Source organism: Dreissena polymorpha, chromosome 1, assembly GCF_020536995.1.
Source record: "Dreissena polymorpha isolate Duluth1 chromosome 1, UMN_Dpol_1.0, whole genome shotgun sequence".
Classification (NCBI taxonomy): domain Eukaryota; kingdom Metazoa; phylum Mollusca; class Bivalvia; order Myida; family Dreissenidae; genus Dreissena; species Dreissena polymorpha.
This window is the reverse complement of record NC_068355.1, coordinates 198,160,497-198,176,242: the sequence shown is the minus strand read 5'-3', so window position 1 is coordinate 198,176,242 and position 15,746 is coordinate 198,160,497. Positions and strand designations below refer to the sequence as shown.

At 35.0% G+C, this 15,746-nt stretch overlaps 1 protein-coding gene and 1 long non-coding RNA gene across 2 annotated transcripts in view; one reads left to right on the top strand and one right to left on the bottom strand.

Moving 5' to 3' along the window:
* The window catches only part of LOC127864523 (uncharacterized), a 38,212-nt gene extending 28,121 nt beyond the window's left edge, over positions 1 to 10,091 (top strand). Inside the window, exons 9-11 of the mRNA XM_052404182.1 lie at positions 1,592 to 1,659; positions 4,643 to 4,844; positions 6,931 to 10,091. Of these exons, the coding sequence (XP_052260142.1) occupies positions 1,592 to 1,659; positions 4,643 to 4,844; positions 6,931 to 7,169 (509 nt within the window). The 3' untranslated portion in view covers positions 7,170 to 10,091. The remainder of the gene's footprint in view (positions 1 to 1,591; positions 1,660 to 4,642; positions 4,845 to 6,930) is intronic.
* Positions 4,466 to 11,704, bottom strand: LOC127864527 (uncharacterized). Its single transcript, XR_008042069.1, has 3 exons — positions 11,678 to 11,704; positions 11,224 to 11,323; positions 4,466 to 4,803 (listed from the first exon to the last, which is right to left on the bottom strand). It is a non-coding gene; the product is annotated as an uncharacterized LOC127864527 (long non-coding RNA).
* Positions 11,705 to 15,746: the final 4,042 nt, after the last annotated feature.

Here is a 15,746-nt window from a genome sequence, read left to right as displayed (position 1 = left end):
TTGGCATTGAATGCTTGTAAAGAAAACATTGATATGATACACAGTTTTGAAATACGTATGTGATCTTTTCATAACAGCATCTTACGATAAATCTGCCCAACAAATTGATCATTTGTTACAATTAATTTTGAAGCACACCATTGACTTCTGTCATCTTTCTGTTTAAATACGGGTATAATCATTTAAATACTAAATTTCACATTCATTAAGGTAAACAGAAATTATAAATTGAAGAATGTGTACATTGGTTATCTTTAAAATTCCGAGCAAAAAATTCTCAAAATGTTGAATAAATGTGTTTCATAATTTTCGCAATCGTTTATTCAGTGATAATTTAAAGAAGAATAGCCAAATTTTCTTTGGTAAGTTGTGTTTCTTATTGTTTTGCTTAAATGTTAACAGCAGTTGATGGCCAAAGTTACAGCTTCGCTACTGAATGATTTGGTATGTCTCAAAAAAGGATTTGTTTTTTATGCCCCCGGATTGTATTATCGGGGGTATATTGTTTTTGGCCTGTCTGTCTGTCATTCAGTCATTCTGTCATCAAAACTTTAACCTTACATTAAAGTTTTGCAATAACTTTTGAAATATTGAACATAGCAACTTGATATTTGGCATGCATATGTATCTCATGGAGCTGCACATTTTGAGTGGATCAAGGTCAAGGTCATCCTTCAAGGTCAAAGGTAAAAAAAGCCAAAGCGGCGCATTAGGGGGCATTGTGTTTCTGACAAACACATCTCTTGTTAATCATGGCAGTTGCCCATCCTTGTGTTGGAAACTGTGTAGACTATTGCAAACTATTTGTAACAAACTTTCACAGCTAAACAGCCTTAAACAATCAGTGTTTTTAAGAAAAGGAAGGAATTATACATGTAAAATTATTGTCCTTTTTCATTTTTGCACAAAAGTATGACCCTGCATAATGAAGTTCATCTGGCCCTTTAAATTCGTGTGCAAATGATTGTCCATTATCTGTTTGTCACTGCATTATTGTTCTTAATAAAAAAAATCCACTGCATTTATTATTATATTCCTTTGACATGATTTCACATATGGAATTATAATTAAGTATTAAACAAGATTGTTGTAGCAAAATAATTTTGCTTAAACGGTTCTTTTCAGTTAATATAATGTTACAAGTCTTTTGAATTAGGAGGCAGGTCATTATTTGTCCTGAGTTTCAGAGGCTACACTAAAAACATTATTAAGATGTTATACCAGATAGGTGAACATTGATAGTGGACTTTGCCTTGCTCAGTTATATTGATTAAATAATGCATTATGTAAGTAAGTCCTTATAATAAGAGTTGTGCAATGTCTGTCCATGTAGGTTCAACATAAGCAGCACGTTTAGTTTCGTATTCTAAAAAACCTCATTTCATTGTTTTTTAATGCGTGTTAATTGGTTCATTTCATAATAAGCCTTTTTTTGCAGGAGTTTCAATTAAATTATTGTTATTGCAAGTATTGACTATGTATATGTAAAGGTTTGATAGGGTTTTAAAACTTTGTTTTGAATGCTACAAAATGTTTTTTTGCATGAATGAATGGTCATTCGCATTTAATTTTGTGTTTTTGCTTCTTGTAGGGAAGTTCCAGACAAGTTCATGGCAAGATAATCCAACAGAAACCCCCAAAAGTCAGCGATACTTCCTGGTATGTCTTACTGAAGGCTTTTACCATTTAAACTGTTTGCAATACATGTATATTGGCATTAAAATAGTGTAAATAAATTAAGACTTTTACAGAATTACAGTAGTTTAAACTTGTATGTGTCGCATATTTCAACATGTTTGTTTTAATATGAAATTGATATTCTGGAAGTTGCTTAAGTCAAAAGTGTAAAGGTGTTTAAGTGGTCATAAACTTACCGTCTTACCTGTGATACTAGGTATGCCATTATTGTTTGCCAACAAGTGTTTTCGCACATTTTGTGTTACATAGTGTTGACACCTGTTGGAAGGTTCAACACTCACATGGTATGTTTATACCATCGTTTTTCAAAAACATTAAATGGCGTCATGAAAAACAAAAATGAATTCGCTACACAGTATTATAAGTATTTGCATTTTTAGCTCACCTGAGCGCAACTTGCCCATGATGTGCTTTTGTCCGTCCTTGTTCTACGTCGTCAACATTTGTCTTGTAAAAAACTCGAAAGAGCCAACTTTTTGTCCAAGATTTGCCCCAATGATAAATGGCCTGAATTCGAAACTGGCTGAAGCAAGGTCTCTGAGTCAAATGAAAGAAAAAGCTTATTTATACCCTTAAAGTCAGTTTCTTATGCTCCCAAAAAAATTTATTTTGGGAGGAGCAGATAGTCGCCGCTTCGTCAGTCCGTCTGTGTGTCCGTCCGTTCACAATTTTTGTCCGGGCTATTTCTCAGCAACTAATGACCGAAATTCAATGAAACTTTTGGAAAGCTTCACTACCAAGAGATGTGCATATTATCAGCGGATTCTGGTCGGATGATTTTTCATAGAGTTATGGCACTTTGAAATTTTCCATTAACTGTACATATAGTGCAATTCTTGTCCGGGCTATTTCTCAGGAACTAATGACATGAATTCAATGAAACTTTATGGGAAGCTTTACTACCAAGAGGAGATGTGCATATTATCAGCGGGTTGTGGTCAGATGATTTTTCACAGAGTTATGTCCCTTTGAAATTTTCCATTTACTGTACATATAGTGCAATTCTTGTCCGGGCTATTTCTCAGCAACTAATGACTGGAATTCAATAAAGCTTTTATGGGAAGCTTCACTACCAAGATGAGATGTGCATATTATCAGCAGGTTCTGGTCGGATGATTTTTCACAGAGTTATGGCCCTTTGAAATTTTCCATTCTCTGTACATATATTGCAATTCTTGTCCGGGCTATTTCTCAGCAACTAATGACTGGAATTCAATGAAACTTAATGGGAAGGTTCACTACCAAGAGGAGATGTTCATATTATCAGCGGGTTCTGGTTGGATGATTTTTCACAGAGTTATGGCCCTTTGAAATTTTCTATTAACTGTACATATAGTGCAATTCTTGTCCGGACTATTTCTTAGCAACTAATAACTGGAATCCAATGAAACTGTATGGGAAGCGTCACTACCAAGAGGAGATGTGCATATTATCAGCATGTTCTTGTCGGATGATTTTTCACAGAGTTATGGCCCTTTGAAATTTTCTATAAAAAATGTATCGTCCCCCCAACTACTGTGCCCTTAATACGTTTCCTTTAAACTGAATATATAGTGCAATATTGTGACAAAAAAAAATCCTTTGGGGAGCATCACCCGTCTCCGACGGTTTCTTGTTAATCCAATATTCATTACAATTAATTTGTACTAATGATTTCGGGAAAGTTGAAACATTCCTCCGGTTTGTTGAATAACACGGCGAGCAGGGGACGGGGCAAAGTTCTTAATATGACTGTTTTGAAACCTTTTTATCAATCTAGAAGTCACATTTTTTCCCAATCTTCATGAATCTTGGTCAGAACCCTTTTTATATGCCCGTTTTAAACGGGACGCATTATAGTTGCACCCTTGGCAGGCGGCGGTGGCCCCATCAGTGTGGGCTCTCTAATTCAAATAGTTTTCATCCGATCTTCACCAAACTTAGTCAGAAGTTGTATCTAGACAATATCTAGGTCAAGTTTGAATATGAGTCATGCCGGGTCAAAAACTACATGTAGGTCACAGGGTCGCTTAGTGCATTTCAAGGATTTAGCATGGTGTCCGCTCTCTAATTCAAGTGGTTTTCATCTGATTTTCACCAAATTTGGTCAGAAGTTGTGTCTTAATGATATCTAGGTCAAGTTCCAAATTGGGTCATGCCGGGTCAAAAACTAGGTCACAAGGTCACTTAGTGCATTTCAAGCATTCAGCATGGTGTCCGTTCTCAAATTGAAGTAGTTTTCATCTGATATTCACCAAATATGGTCAGAAGTTTTGTCTAGATGATATCTAGGTCAATTTCAAATATGGGTCATGCCAGATAAAAAACTAGGTCACGGGTCACTTAGTGCGTTTTAAACATTGAGTATGGTGTCCGCTCTTTAATTCAAGTAGTTTTCATCCAAGCTTCATCAAACTTGGTCAGAAGTTGTATCTAGATGATCTTAAGGCCAAGTTCGAACATGGGCCATGCCTATTTTCAAAAACGAGGTCACTGGGTCACTTAGTACGTTTAACACATTCACCAAATTTTGTCAGAAGTTGTGTCTAAATGATATCTAGGTCAAGTTCAAATATGGGTCATGCCAGGTCAAAAACTAGGTCACTTAGTGCATTTCAGGATTAAGCATGGTGTCACTCAAACGGTAAAATTATGTGTTGCTTAATTTTCAAAAATATATCATTTTGCCAATCAAATAGTAAAGTTATAAAGCTGTCCAAAACCTTTAAACAGGCGTATCAAATCTTGGCCGAGTTCAAAACTGAGTAACTTACGGTTTAAAACTAGGTAACTGGTTAAAATTTTAAAAGGTAGCTCGTTAACACTAGAAGTCATATGATCAGAACAATGACACAGATCACAAGAGCTGCTTAAATCAGTTCTGTTCCTTTGAGTGTCAGGTGATCGACCTTATGCCATTTGGCATCTCTTGCTTTTCATTAATGAGAAAATATTCCTTACACAGCATGACAATCGTTCCCGGGATGATATGAACTACTGGGAGCGGAAGCAGATGTACCTACAGACCGGTACCTACCCGACCCGGGGCAGGTTCTTCCGGGGGCGGGGCTTCTCCTTCAGGGGGCGTGGCTTCATTCCAAGAGGCAGGGGGCGTGGCGGCTACAACTACAACAACTATAACAACTATAACAAAAATCAACAGTGGGGTAGGTAAATGTATTGATCGAATTCAGCACTAACCCATAACGTCTAAGTCTGTAAATTTCGAACATGGCTTGATACAATTATCGGGATTCATGGAACATGCTATTTTCTCTGGTTTGTATTTGTTTTGGCAGATGATAATTTGCTCTTTTTGGGTTATTGGTTAAGTCAGGCACTTTGCACAGATGGAAAAAGATAGAGATGCACATTACTTTTTCGTGCAAAGGTGATGTAACTAATCTATTTCAGCAGTAATATAATATGTTGATCGCCTAAATGTCAATGTCACATTTAACACTTTGTGCGCTTTCATTACATGAAAAAAACACATCGTTTTCCGTTCTACGTCAAAGCTGGATTGTTCTGGAAAGAAATTGAACAATAAAAGGCAAAACATAATCATCATGTATGGAGTTTTTTAGTTAAAAAAATTTGCCCCCCTTGGTGTATTTTAAATCAATAACACATTTTTGATACAGCAGATCAGGAAAAATTAATTGATCTTGGCAATTTTCGATTTATTATGACCCTTTATTGCATGTTTAAAAACCAACATTTTTCACTCAAATTTAAACAATTTTTGTTGTGTTAACCAAATCATACGATTTGCTTTAAAACATTCGAAAATAATGTTTATGTGAATCAAGCAGAGAATATGTGCCGGAACATTCACTATAATCGGTAATCGCCACACTATATTCCAAGGCAACTTTGCCCGTCAGAATTTGCATCCCCGGTAACCCAATCTGATGTGAAAAATTCGACCTGATTGGAAAAGTTTCTGATAAATTTGGCTGAATTTCGGTAGGGTAAGTAAATCCAGTTCTATAATTGTTTAAAAGCATTTTTGAATTAAAATATATTGTGGTATATGCAAAGGAGGTATTATCATGTATGCTAGAAAAATCCTTGTTATTATTATTCAGGATTTATTGAAATATGGCTTTTTGAAGTCGACAATGCAGGGATTTGTCCATTATTTAGCACTTTGTTTACAAACTTCTTCAAAGGTATGCCAGTCAAAAAGTTTTTGCACCGAAAATGTTATCAACCAATGTCCCCGAGTATTATATCTGCCGGGGCTTCTTAAAAAAATTCGTATTGGTGGAGAAATTCGACTTAACATTCAACATGTTGATGAAAAAATGATATGACCCGGTATAGTGCCAAATATGTCAAGATATGACAGGAGTGCAGTTCATTTATAAACTTAAAAGCTCACTATTACAGCTGATTTATGCCCAGTTTTTAGTGGGTAACGCGACTTGCAAACAAACTCTATGTCGTACATAATATTAAGATAAATACCTTTTATCCATGACGTGAAATTTTAAATGACTTGTAAAGTAAAACACATACTATGACGTCATTTAATGAGTACATGTATATAAAGAAAGCCTGGCGGATATGTTACTCAGCGGCCATTGGTTGATATCATTTTCGTTGCAAAAACTGGCATACCTTTAAAGAAATTTGTAAATAAAGTGCTAAATAGGGGACAAATCCCTGAATCGTCGACTTCAAATAGCCATATTTCAATAAATCCTGAATACAAATAACCAGGATTTTTCTAACATACATTATAATACCTACTTTGCATATACCAAAATATATTTTAATTCAAAAATGCCTTTAAACAATTATCAAACTTTATTACTTACCCAACCGAATTTCAGCCAAATTTATTGGAAACGTTTCCAAGCAGGTCGAACTTTTCACATCAGATCAGGTTTCCAGGGGTGGTGTCACTTTTTGTAAACCCTATGTTGATAAGCTGCCATTTGACTTGGGGGAATTTAAATTAACAGGAAGTATTCGTAGACTGAAGTATAGAACTATATTTTAATAAACCAGATTAACAGACTCTTACAACACCCACATGTAACTGCTTTATTACTGCACAGTTTTATTGATTGAATTTCCATGCTTTCATAGACACTTGGTTTATGCCATGACTAATTGCAAACGCCAGAGAACAAAGTTTTGTCAACCAAAGCGCTCATGTTAAGTTGTGGAGCAAGCAACATTGAGTCTTACGATGCGACCAACTCGGCTGAGGGATGTCTTTTATAACTAAATTATTTACAGGCTCAAGAGAGTATGTCCCGAGAGATGAAAAAACCACGGAGAGCTGGAAGCACGATAAATACGACGAAGTGGAGTCCCAAGATGACAAAGAGCCTAAAGAGAAAAGTGCGGACAAAAGCTTAAAAAAGACCAAAAAGAAAAGTAAGAGTGATGTTAAAGATGGTGGTCCCAGTGAGGATATAAAGAAACAGGAAGAGGGACTACAGACAGACGTAGCGATCACTTTGGCTGACGGATGAGAAAAGAGAAAGTTTTGAGTTTGTTGGAACCTGTTGAGATGTTGTGACTGTGGTTGTAGGCTTGTAACTGATCTATTATGATTACTTGTGACGTGTACTTGAAGTGAGTTGTTCACAAATTGTCAATAGATTAACCATGATCACTATATAAGCTAATCAACAAGATACAGATCTAATCTTTATGTCTATTATGTTCTTAAATTGCTTGCCTAATTTAAATTTATCTGAGTGGTGACAAATAAAAAATATATGTTTAAAGTGCATTCAAAGCAGGTGATAAGCATCTTTGAATTAGGATTTATTATTGAACATGTCTCTTCCAGTAACAAGTCCATGTACTCATTACTTTGCACTATGAATTCACGACAATTATGCTTATTGTTTTTTATCATGTCCAATCTTCATTTTACTGTCGGCATTGTTTTTGTATGTTTTTTATTGTCAACAAATAATTGAGCCATACCGATTGAACGTCATAAATATTCAATAACAAGATTTAACTTGTGATAGCATCAGGGTCAAGGGCAATGTCCCGCTGCTTAAAATAGAAATATTGTTACTTTTATGAATTAAAATACAACAGAAATACAAATTTAGAATTGGATTTTCATTCCTGATAAAAAGTTAGCATTTGCAATGTTGGATTCATATTCTCCTAGCTATTAGGAATTTTATTTGATTGACAGAGAATACTATTTAGTTGTTAAAAAAAGCTTGTTTGTTATCATTGAGTTTGTCATTTAATAATAATGACTTCAAGCTCATGGTAAATTTTCAAAGTACTTCCTTCAAAACAGATGGGATGAGGATTTTTTTCTTGTGTATAATCACTGTGTATGAATTATTTTCCTTGTTAATAGTTTAATTTGCTATGTTGAAATGTAGGAGGTCGTGTTTTAACCAGATGTAGGGGAAATCGTAATCGCACATTGTTCACACCATATAAAAACACTAGAACAGGTTTTTTCCAAACCATGATGGTAATTAATTTATTAATATTGTTGAATACGTGTTGTTTTTCAAGTTGCAATCCATTTTATATTGGTTTATTATAAATCAAGGTTTTATTTAATAGTAATTTTAATAAAAAACGTGTGACTATTTTAATCTTTGCATAATGAATTTAATTTAATATACATCTAGTGTTAGTGATACCATTGTCAAATTGAAGTCACACTAACTTAGTACATTAAGAAAAGAATTTACTAAAAATAGAAGGGACTAAATGTTGTTTCAACTTTAGTTCCATAAGTTATAGACTTTAACTGAACACTGAACACAAATTGTTAATATTATTATGTATATAAGTGTTGTATCAGGAATATTTACGATTTTATATTTTAAGACATTTTCTTATAAACGTCAAGAACATGATTTGCATGTGCAAAGTAAATATATATTGAGTTGATGTTTTCAAGCCAAAACGATATTATAGGTATATCAAGAACAAAGTAAAACGTTTAACATGTCCAAAATATGAAAGGTTTGTCAAGAACAAAGTATAATTTCACAAAGGAAAGGAAATTCAAACACAACGTGCTGTTTCAAGATGGAAAAGGAATTCCAAGCACAAAGTACATGTGCACAGGATAAAAAGGAATTTCTACCACAAAGTACCCGGACTAAAGAGAAAAGGGGAATTTCAACAACAAGGTATAATTGCAAGTCAGGAAGAAAGTTCAACATCAAAGTACCAATACAAAAGGCATCACAAAGTACACGTGCAAAAGACATGTTTTGGATATTTTTTAAAAGTACCCTAGATGCAAGCAAGAAATTTCAATGACAAAGTACCAAAAGGCTGAGGAAGGCATTTCACAAAAGAAAGTTCCAGTTCTAAAAGATACAACAGAGAATTTCAAGCACAAATGACGAGAACAAAAATGCACAGCAAGGAATCTCAAGCACACTTACTAGTTCGACGACAAAGGAAGGATTTTCAAGTACCAGTTTAAAAGTACAGGAAGGAATTTCAAGCACAAACTACCAGTACAAAAAGGCACAAAGAAGAATTTCAAGCACAATGTACTACCACTGTAAGGAATTTCGATGGATGACCCTAGTACCAGCACAAAAGACAGCAAGGAATTTCAAGCACAAAGAGTCAGTGTATCATAACAAGGAATTTCAAGCACACAGTACTAGCAAAAACGACATATAAAGGAATTTTAAGTATTATAAAATAAGGACTTGACAGGAATTCCAAGCACAATGTATCAGGTACTACAGACGGCCAGTTATTTGAGGCACAGAGTTCCAGTAAAGAGTGCTTGTAATTTTAAGAACAATCTACAAGTAAGATTGCTTGTAATTTTAAGAGCAATCTACAAGTACATTAAGACTGCAAAGATTTTCTATCACAAAGTGATGTTTCAAGAAAGCACATAATTTCAAGAGTATAGTGCCAGGGAATGAAGACAGCTAAAGAATTTGAAGCACAAAAAAACATAGAAAAAGATGGTAAAGATCTTCAAGCACAAGATTAGACACTGAACCAATAAAGTATAACATTTATAAAAACACCATATGTCTTAAAACATAGACCCGTGGAATATTACATAACAATGGTTTTCTAGGTATGGAACGTAATGTGTATCAAGAACAGATGAAATAAAACCACAAGTATTCCAAGCACAAAGTCGTTCAAGTACACGTGGACAAAGTATTAATGGAACATGAATGCCGCATGTGGGAAAAATAATGTCCTTGCTGACATTCAAATAAGATGTCTGCTATTAAATAATCATTCAAAGAGAATGTAATATCGGATAATTTGGTAGGTACATTTGACTTTGGCTGATGGTAAGTTTTTTAATCAATAAATATATTTTCAACAAATATGTTCGTGCATAGTTTGAAAGATGGACGCTATTTTATTCGCTTAAATCTCATAGTTCGCTTTATCAAATCTTTAAACTGGATCATGTAGTTATAATGATAAATAAGTGTGTATGACATGATTCTATACTTTTTGTTGCGTATTTTTGTCTGTATATATTTATTCCCCCATCCTGCAATAAAAACTTGAACTGTTTACTTGACTTTTCATCGTATCTTCATATTTATGCCCCTTTCAAAGAAGAGGGGGTATATTGTTTTGCACATGTCGGTCGGTCCGTCCACCAAAAGGTTTCCGGATGATAACTCAAGAACGCTTTTGGATAGGATCATGAAACTTCATAGGTACATTGATCATGACTGGCAGATGACCCCTACTGATATGGAGCAGTAAATTGGTTTCTAACGTATTCACAGAATAGCTGCCACTACAACTGACAGCCCATTTGGGAGGCATGCGTGTTTTACAAACAGCCTTTGTTACTACGCGAAACAGACATGAATATACATACATCTTGTTGAAGCTGTGTAGTTACTTCCCCTGTTTTTCCTCACGATTCCAGTATATTTTCTATTAAAATTATGATGAACGGTGTTATTTTTTATTAGATTTCAAAAATCCATTTATTTCCAATATCGTCGTTATTAACTGTTATTAACATTCGAATGATAAAAACTTTAAAAAGCAACATTAGTGAGAAATGTTTTCCCTATCTTGTACGTAATGTATAGAGACATGGTTAATGCAATAGTCTTTGCACAAAAGCCGCAAGATCATTTAAGTACCGGGTGGTTCTGTCAATAATATAATTACACACATAGTAATTAAAGGTGACAGTTCTCAGTTTTTAGGATTTGAATTTCCGTGTGCATTTTATACCGTTGTTTAAGCCACATAAATTTTCAATATCAAAGGATATTTCTTAAATTAAAGTTTACCCTTAAAATCAGTGTTCATTATAGCAATAGCCAAAATTTCAACATTCGATGTGGTATGGTAACAGATTTAAGGAGATGCAAAATGCTCGTTTTTATTTATTGTGTACCAATATATTCCATGCGAATTTCCCGCGACGATATCCGAACATTTACGAGCAAACGCGAGATTGGCTTCGGGCAGCGTCGGACGTAGTTCTGATAAGCTGCCCGACGGCAATCTCGCTTCGCTCGTAAATGTTCGGACAGTGTGTAGTGCACAAGAACTGATGCTACGCACTTCATACTTATTTGGTAGCAGACCACAGTAGACACACACTCTCTCGGAGCCGCGGACGCCTTCTTGATCTCCACCACGCTCAATTCAGAAAACAACGAACCTGCAATCATAAAAACACATTCACTGCACACAAGTAGTCTGAAACTTACATTTAAGATAAAAAAAAGAGCATATGGAACCTGTACAGGTGATACTAATGACAAAAATGAAAGAATGACAAGGCCGCAAAAAGGGGCTTCAAAGTCAACTTTTTACCATGTACGAAAGTGGCTGGGGACGAATGAAACGTAATGATAGCCTGCTTTTGGAATGATATTTTTACACACAAAACATAGCACAACCCATCAAACCATGAATAAATACCAGGTATCCAGGTGGTTTTCACGCAATAATTCACAGCGTGACCCTACTAGCGATTCCAGCTTAAAAAGAACCCAAAATACAATATGCCTACCGCAGTTGCCCTTCCTGAGTAACAAAGAACACAACAACAACAAGAGGTCATGACCCCACAGTTTCGCATTTGAAAATGGTCATATTCTTAGGATGTAATGCAATTTGAGGGTACAATCAGACCTATTACCCTCAAATTTGACATTGAAACCAACCCTTTCCCAATATTTCACTTTTTGACCCGGGCCAATTCGCATATTTCTGCTTCCTACCGTGTACTGCTACCTTTAGTAATCATGGTTATTGCCCTTTCTCATAGGTTAACTGTCAACATGTCGTTTTCTAGAAAACATTCAGATTATTTATTCAAAGCTTGATAAATTGGAAAAAAATAATGTTCTAGATTTTTAAATGTCGTTGCAGTTGTTTTTTGGAAGGAAGCAGTAATACTGAACATTGGCCATGCTCTAAAATATCCATGATATGCATCTTTGATCTTTGAGTGATTAAAAAATATGAAAATTATCAAGCATTTCAAACACGAAGCGATTGCATAATTGAGAAAGTTCTGTTGTTATCGTTATATTTCTGACGTAACGATGATTGCGTCTTTAAAGTAATAGATGCATTTTACGCTAAAGGATCATATAGACTTTTACTCGAAGAGTCAGTGGTTCTAGCAAAATTGCGGATTATTTGTTTCTTGCTTTAATTTATTCTAGTTTTACACTGGAGCTAATTAGTTTCGATGTTTACATTTACCAATTTAAAGCATTTAATGACAAACTTCAAAATATGCCAAAATCTGTGAACCAGTCCGTTTTAGGAAACTTAGTTTAAAGTTATCTTATGTCGATGTTATGCCTGGGACGGTCAAGTCACCATTTTAAGAAGTGTTTTTTTCCCCAACCAATTGCTAAAGAATGAAGTTTTGTAATGAAACACCTCATTTAGATGCATTAAAATACTGCCCCAGATATTGTTTGAGGGCTGGGTAGGGTCACGGTTTTAGGTCAACGGTTCTATCGAATGACAAAACAACAACTGATTTTGCTCAAGTTCCAAAGAACGAATCGAACCGTTGTAATTATATTTTATACAAAGATAACTGTTGTCGTGATCTTACGTTGTAGGCTTAGGCTGACTTGAAATTAGAAACAAACAAACAAGCACATTCGTTGAATTGATATCCTCGCCAAATAAATGATGTTTCCTGTTGAAATCGTGTATTGTGTATGAGACATATCCGTGAAAAGTTACATCATACGAAAATAATACAGGTTAATTTTTAGCTCGGCTCTTTTCGGAGAAAACCCGAGGTATTGTCATGGCCAGCTCGTCGTCCGCCGTCCGCGTCGGGCTAAAATCTAAACGTGGGCTCTAAAATCAAAGTGATTGAAACTTCATATGTAGCTGCACCTTGACGAGTTCTACACGCCGCACCCATTTTTGGGTCAGTAGGTCAAAGGTCAAGGTCACTGTGACCTCTTATATAAAACTTTACCATAGGCTCTAAAATCAAAGTGCGTCCACCTACAACGTTGAAACTTCATATGTAGCTGCACCTTGATGAGTTCTACACGCCACATCCATTTTTGGGTCACTAGTTCAAAGGCCAATGTCACTGTGACCTCTTATATAAAACTTTAACATAGGCTTTAAAATCTAAGTGCTTCCACCTACAACTTTGACACTTCATATGTAGATGCACTTTGATGACTTATACACGCCACACCAATTTTTGGGTAACTAGGTCAAAGATCAAGGTCACTGTGACCTCTAATGTAAAACTAACATAGGCTCTAAAATCTAAAGTGCTTCCACCTACACTTTTGAAACTTCATATGTAGATGAACCATCATCAGTTATACATCCCACTTACACACACACTGGCTTTAAGTTAGCGCACCCGTAATGGGCACCTATCCAAATATAATCTTATCTATTATTTTCTTAATCAGCATCATTTCACTGAACTACATGCAAATTTTTAGGTAGGCTTTCCATGCTTTAAAAAAAATATACTGATTTTTTTTCAAAACCACCCCACGCTCGGCTTTTGCCCAGTTTATATGCACCCCTGGGGTATATGAAAGTTCCATAATTCATTCAGATTTCCAAATATAGGCATGCAGCTGGTGTGTACAGATGCAGTGAAGCTGTTTAAAGTTTAAACAAGATGAAAAAAGTTTTCTTTTACAGACATTTATTTTTTATAACTTGTTATCTATGGAAGAGCGCCATGAAATGTTAGTGGTTTCAGGCAAGTAGAAATTGGGTTGGTTAAAAACAAAGTGTCATACAATTCAAAATAGTATCACTTAAGTAAAATTTGAACTTAGTTTTTATAGATACACTATATACAGCAAAAATACCAAGAAATGGACAGATTTACCGTTTACTTTTTGAAAAAAAATGCAACATGCATGGTTCGTATTTTCAGCAGTATATCACCCAATTTAGCCATAACGCTGTTTTAATTTTAAAAATTCAATTCTGTGACATTCCTCCTCACTAACACCGAAGAAGTTTCTTGTTGAAATCTAGTATCATATCCGAGATATAGCCATGAAAAGTTACATCATTGAGACAATCGCAATAAAGGTCAATAACTCTTATTTAATAAATTGTAGAGATTTATTGTGCAATGACACACCTCCTCATTTGATATCTATACAACCACGAAGTTTCATGTTGGCATTTAATAGTTTCTAGTTGTCTCTATAGTTAAATAGAGATATAGCCATGCAAAGTTTGTAACAGGCGAACAACGCCCAAACTGTTTACATTCGCCTTCGGCGGGTGAGAAAAACACAAGAATGGCTATAGCTATTGTAATGAAATTTTATACAAGGATATCCGTTTTAGAGATGAGATCAAACTTGATGGGCGTATCATTTGTCCTCGAATTAGTATGCTGAAATTACAAGTTTACTCGCATACAAACGGCTAACGGCATACTCCTGCCTAAAGACCAAAAATGTTTTTCTCACCACTACTATAATTATTGCAACATTTGAGCCATGCTTTCACTCCTTTAAAAGCTCGTTTTCACACATAGAAAAAAACATCACGATGTATCTCTCTGCCAAAACTTCCAATGGTCAGGTCTTAAGTGGACAACATTTGTGCTTTGTCGCCGTGAAAGCGTGTTAAATCGCTGACATAATCGCTAACTTAAGCTTTGCCAAAACACCAATAATACCTTAACGACTTTTTTTTAAAGTTAAAAACGCAATAACTCACGAATCCTTGTTTGAAAGGCCATGAAAAAGTGACTTGCACATCATTACTTCACGACGAAGAAATATTTAAAGTTTCAATTTTATCGCTTGCGAAATTCTGAATGGAATCTCCATACAATTGTAATACTTTATGCGGAAAGACCGACAGGCTAAAAGACCGACAGAGTAACACCAATATATCACCCCTCAAACAAAACGGCGGTATAAACAGTTACATGGTGGCTTTTTAAAATAAATACCGTCAGCCACCGGAGTGTCTTGTTATTCCTCTTTCTTCCATTGTAATACCTCTTTCTTCCATTCTTAGACCTCTTTCTTCCTTTTTAGACCTCTTTCTTTCATTCTTAGACATCTTTCTTCCTATTTTTTCCATAACAAATCTCATTCCGGTATAACGGGATTCATGGCAATAGTTCAGATGGTATGAATAAACTGAGCAAAAAAACTATTTTTCAAGAAAAGCGCGATTTTAGAAAAAATAGTATTTTAAGAAAAGCCAGCTGTAAAATTTGATTGATTGATAACTTCAACAGCCTTCATTTCATAACATTAGACTATTGTGCTGAAATAGTTGACGAAATGAAATAATGTATATACTTTCCCCAAAGAACTCGTCTCTTGCAAACGAAACTATTAAAAAAAGCGTTGCACTTTCAAGTTCTTAACAAACATGTTAACAGCTGTTAAGGCTTTATGGGTAATTTCTAGATATCATAATTTGACAAAAATAGTTTTTGAGGATAGAAACAATGTTCTTACAAGTATTTATAACGAATATACTGTTTTCTATAACTGGACAAAGATGGAACTTGTAGCTGTTAATCTATACGCCACCCAGTCCATTGTTAGTACAATCACTATTGGAAATCTGTGTTCTATGTGTAC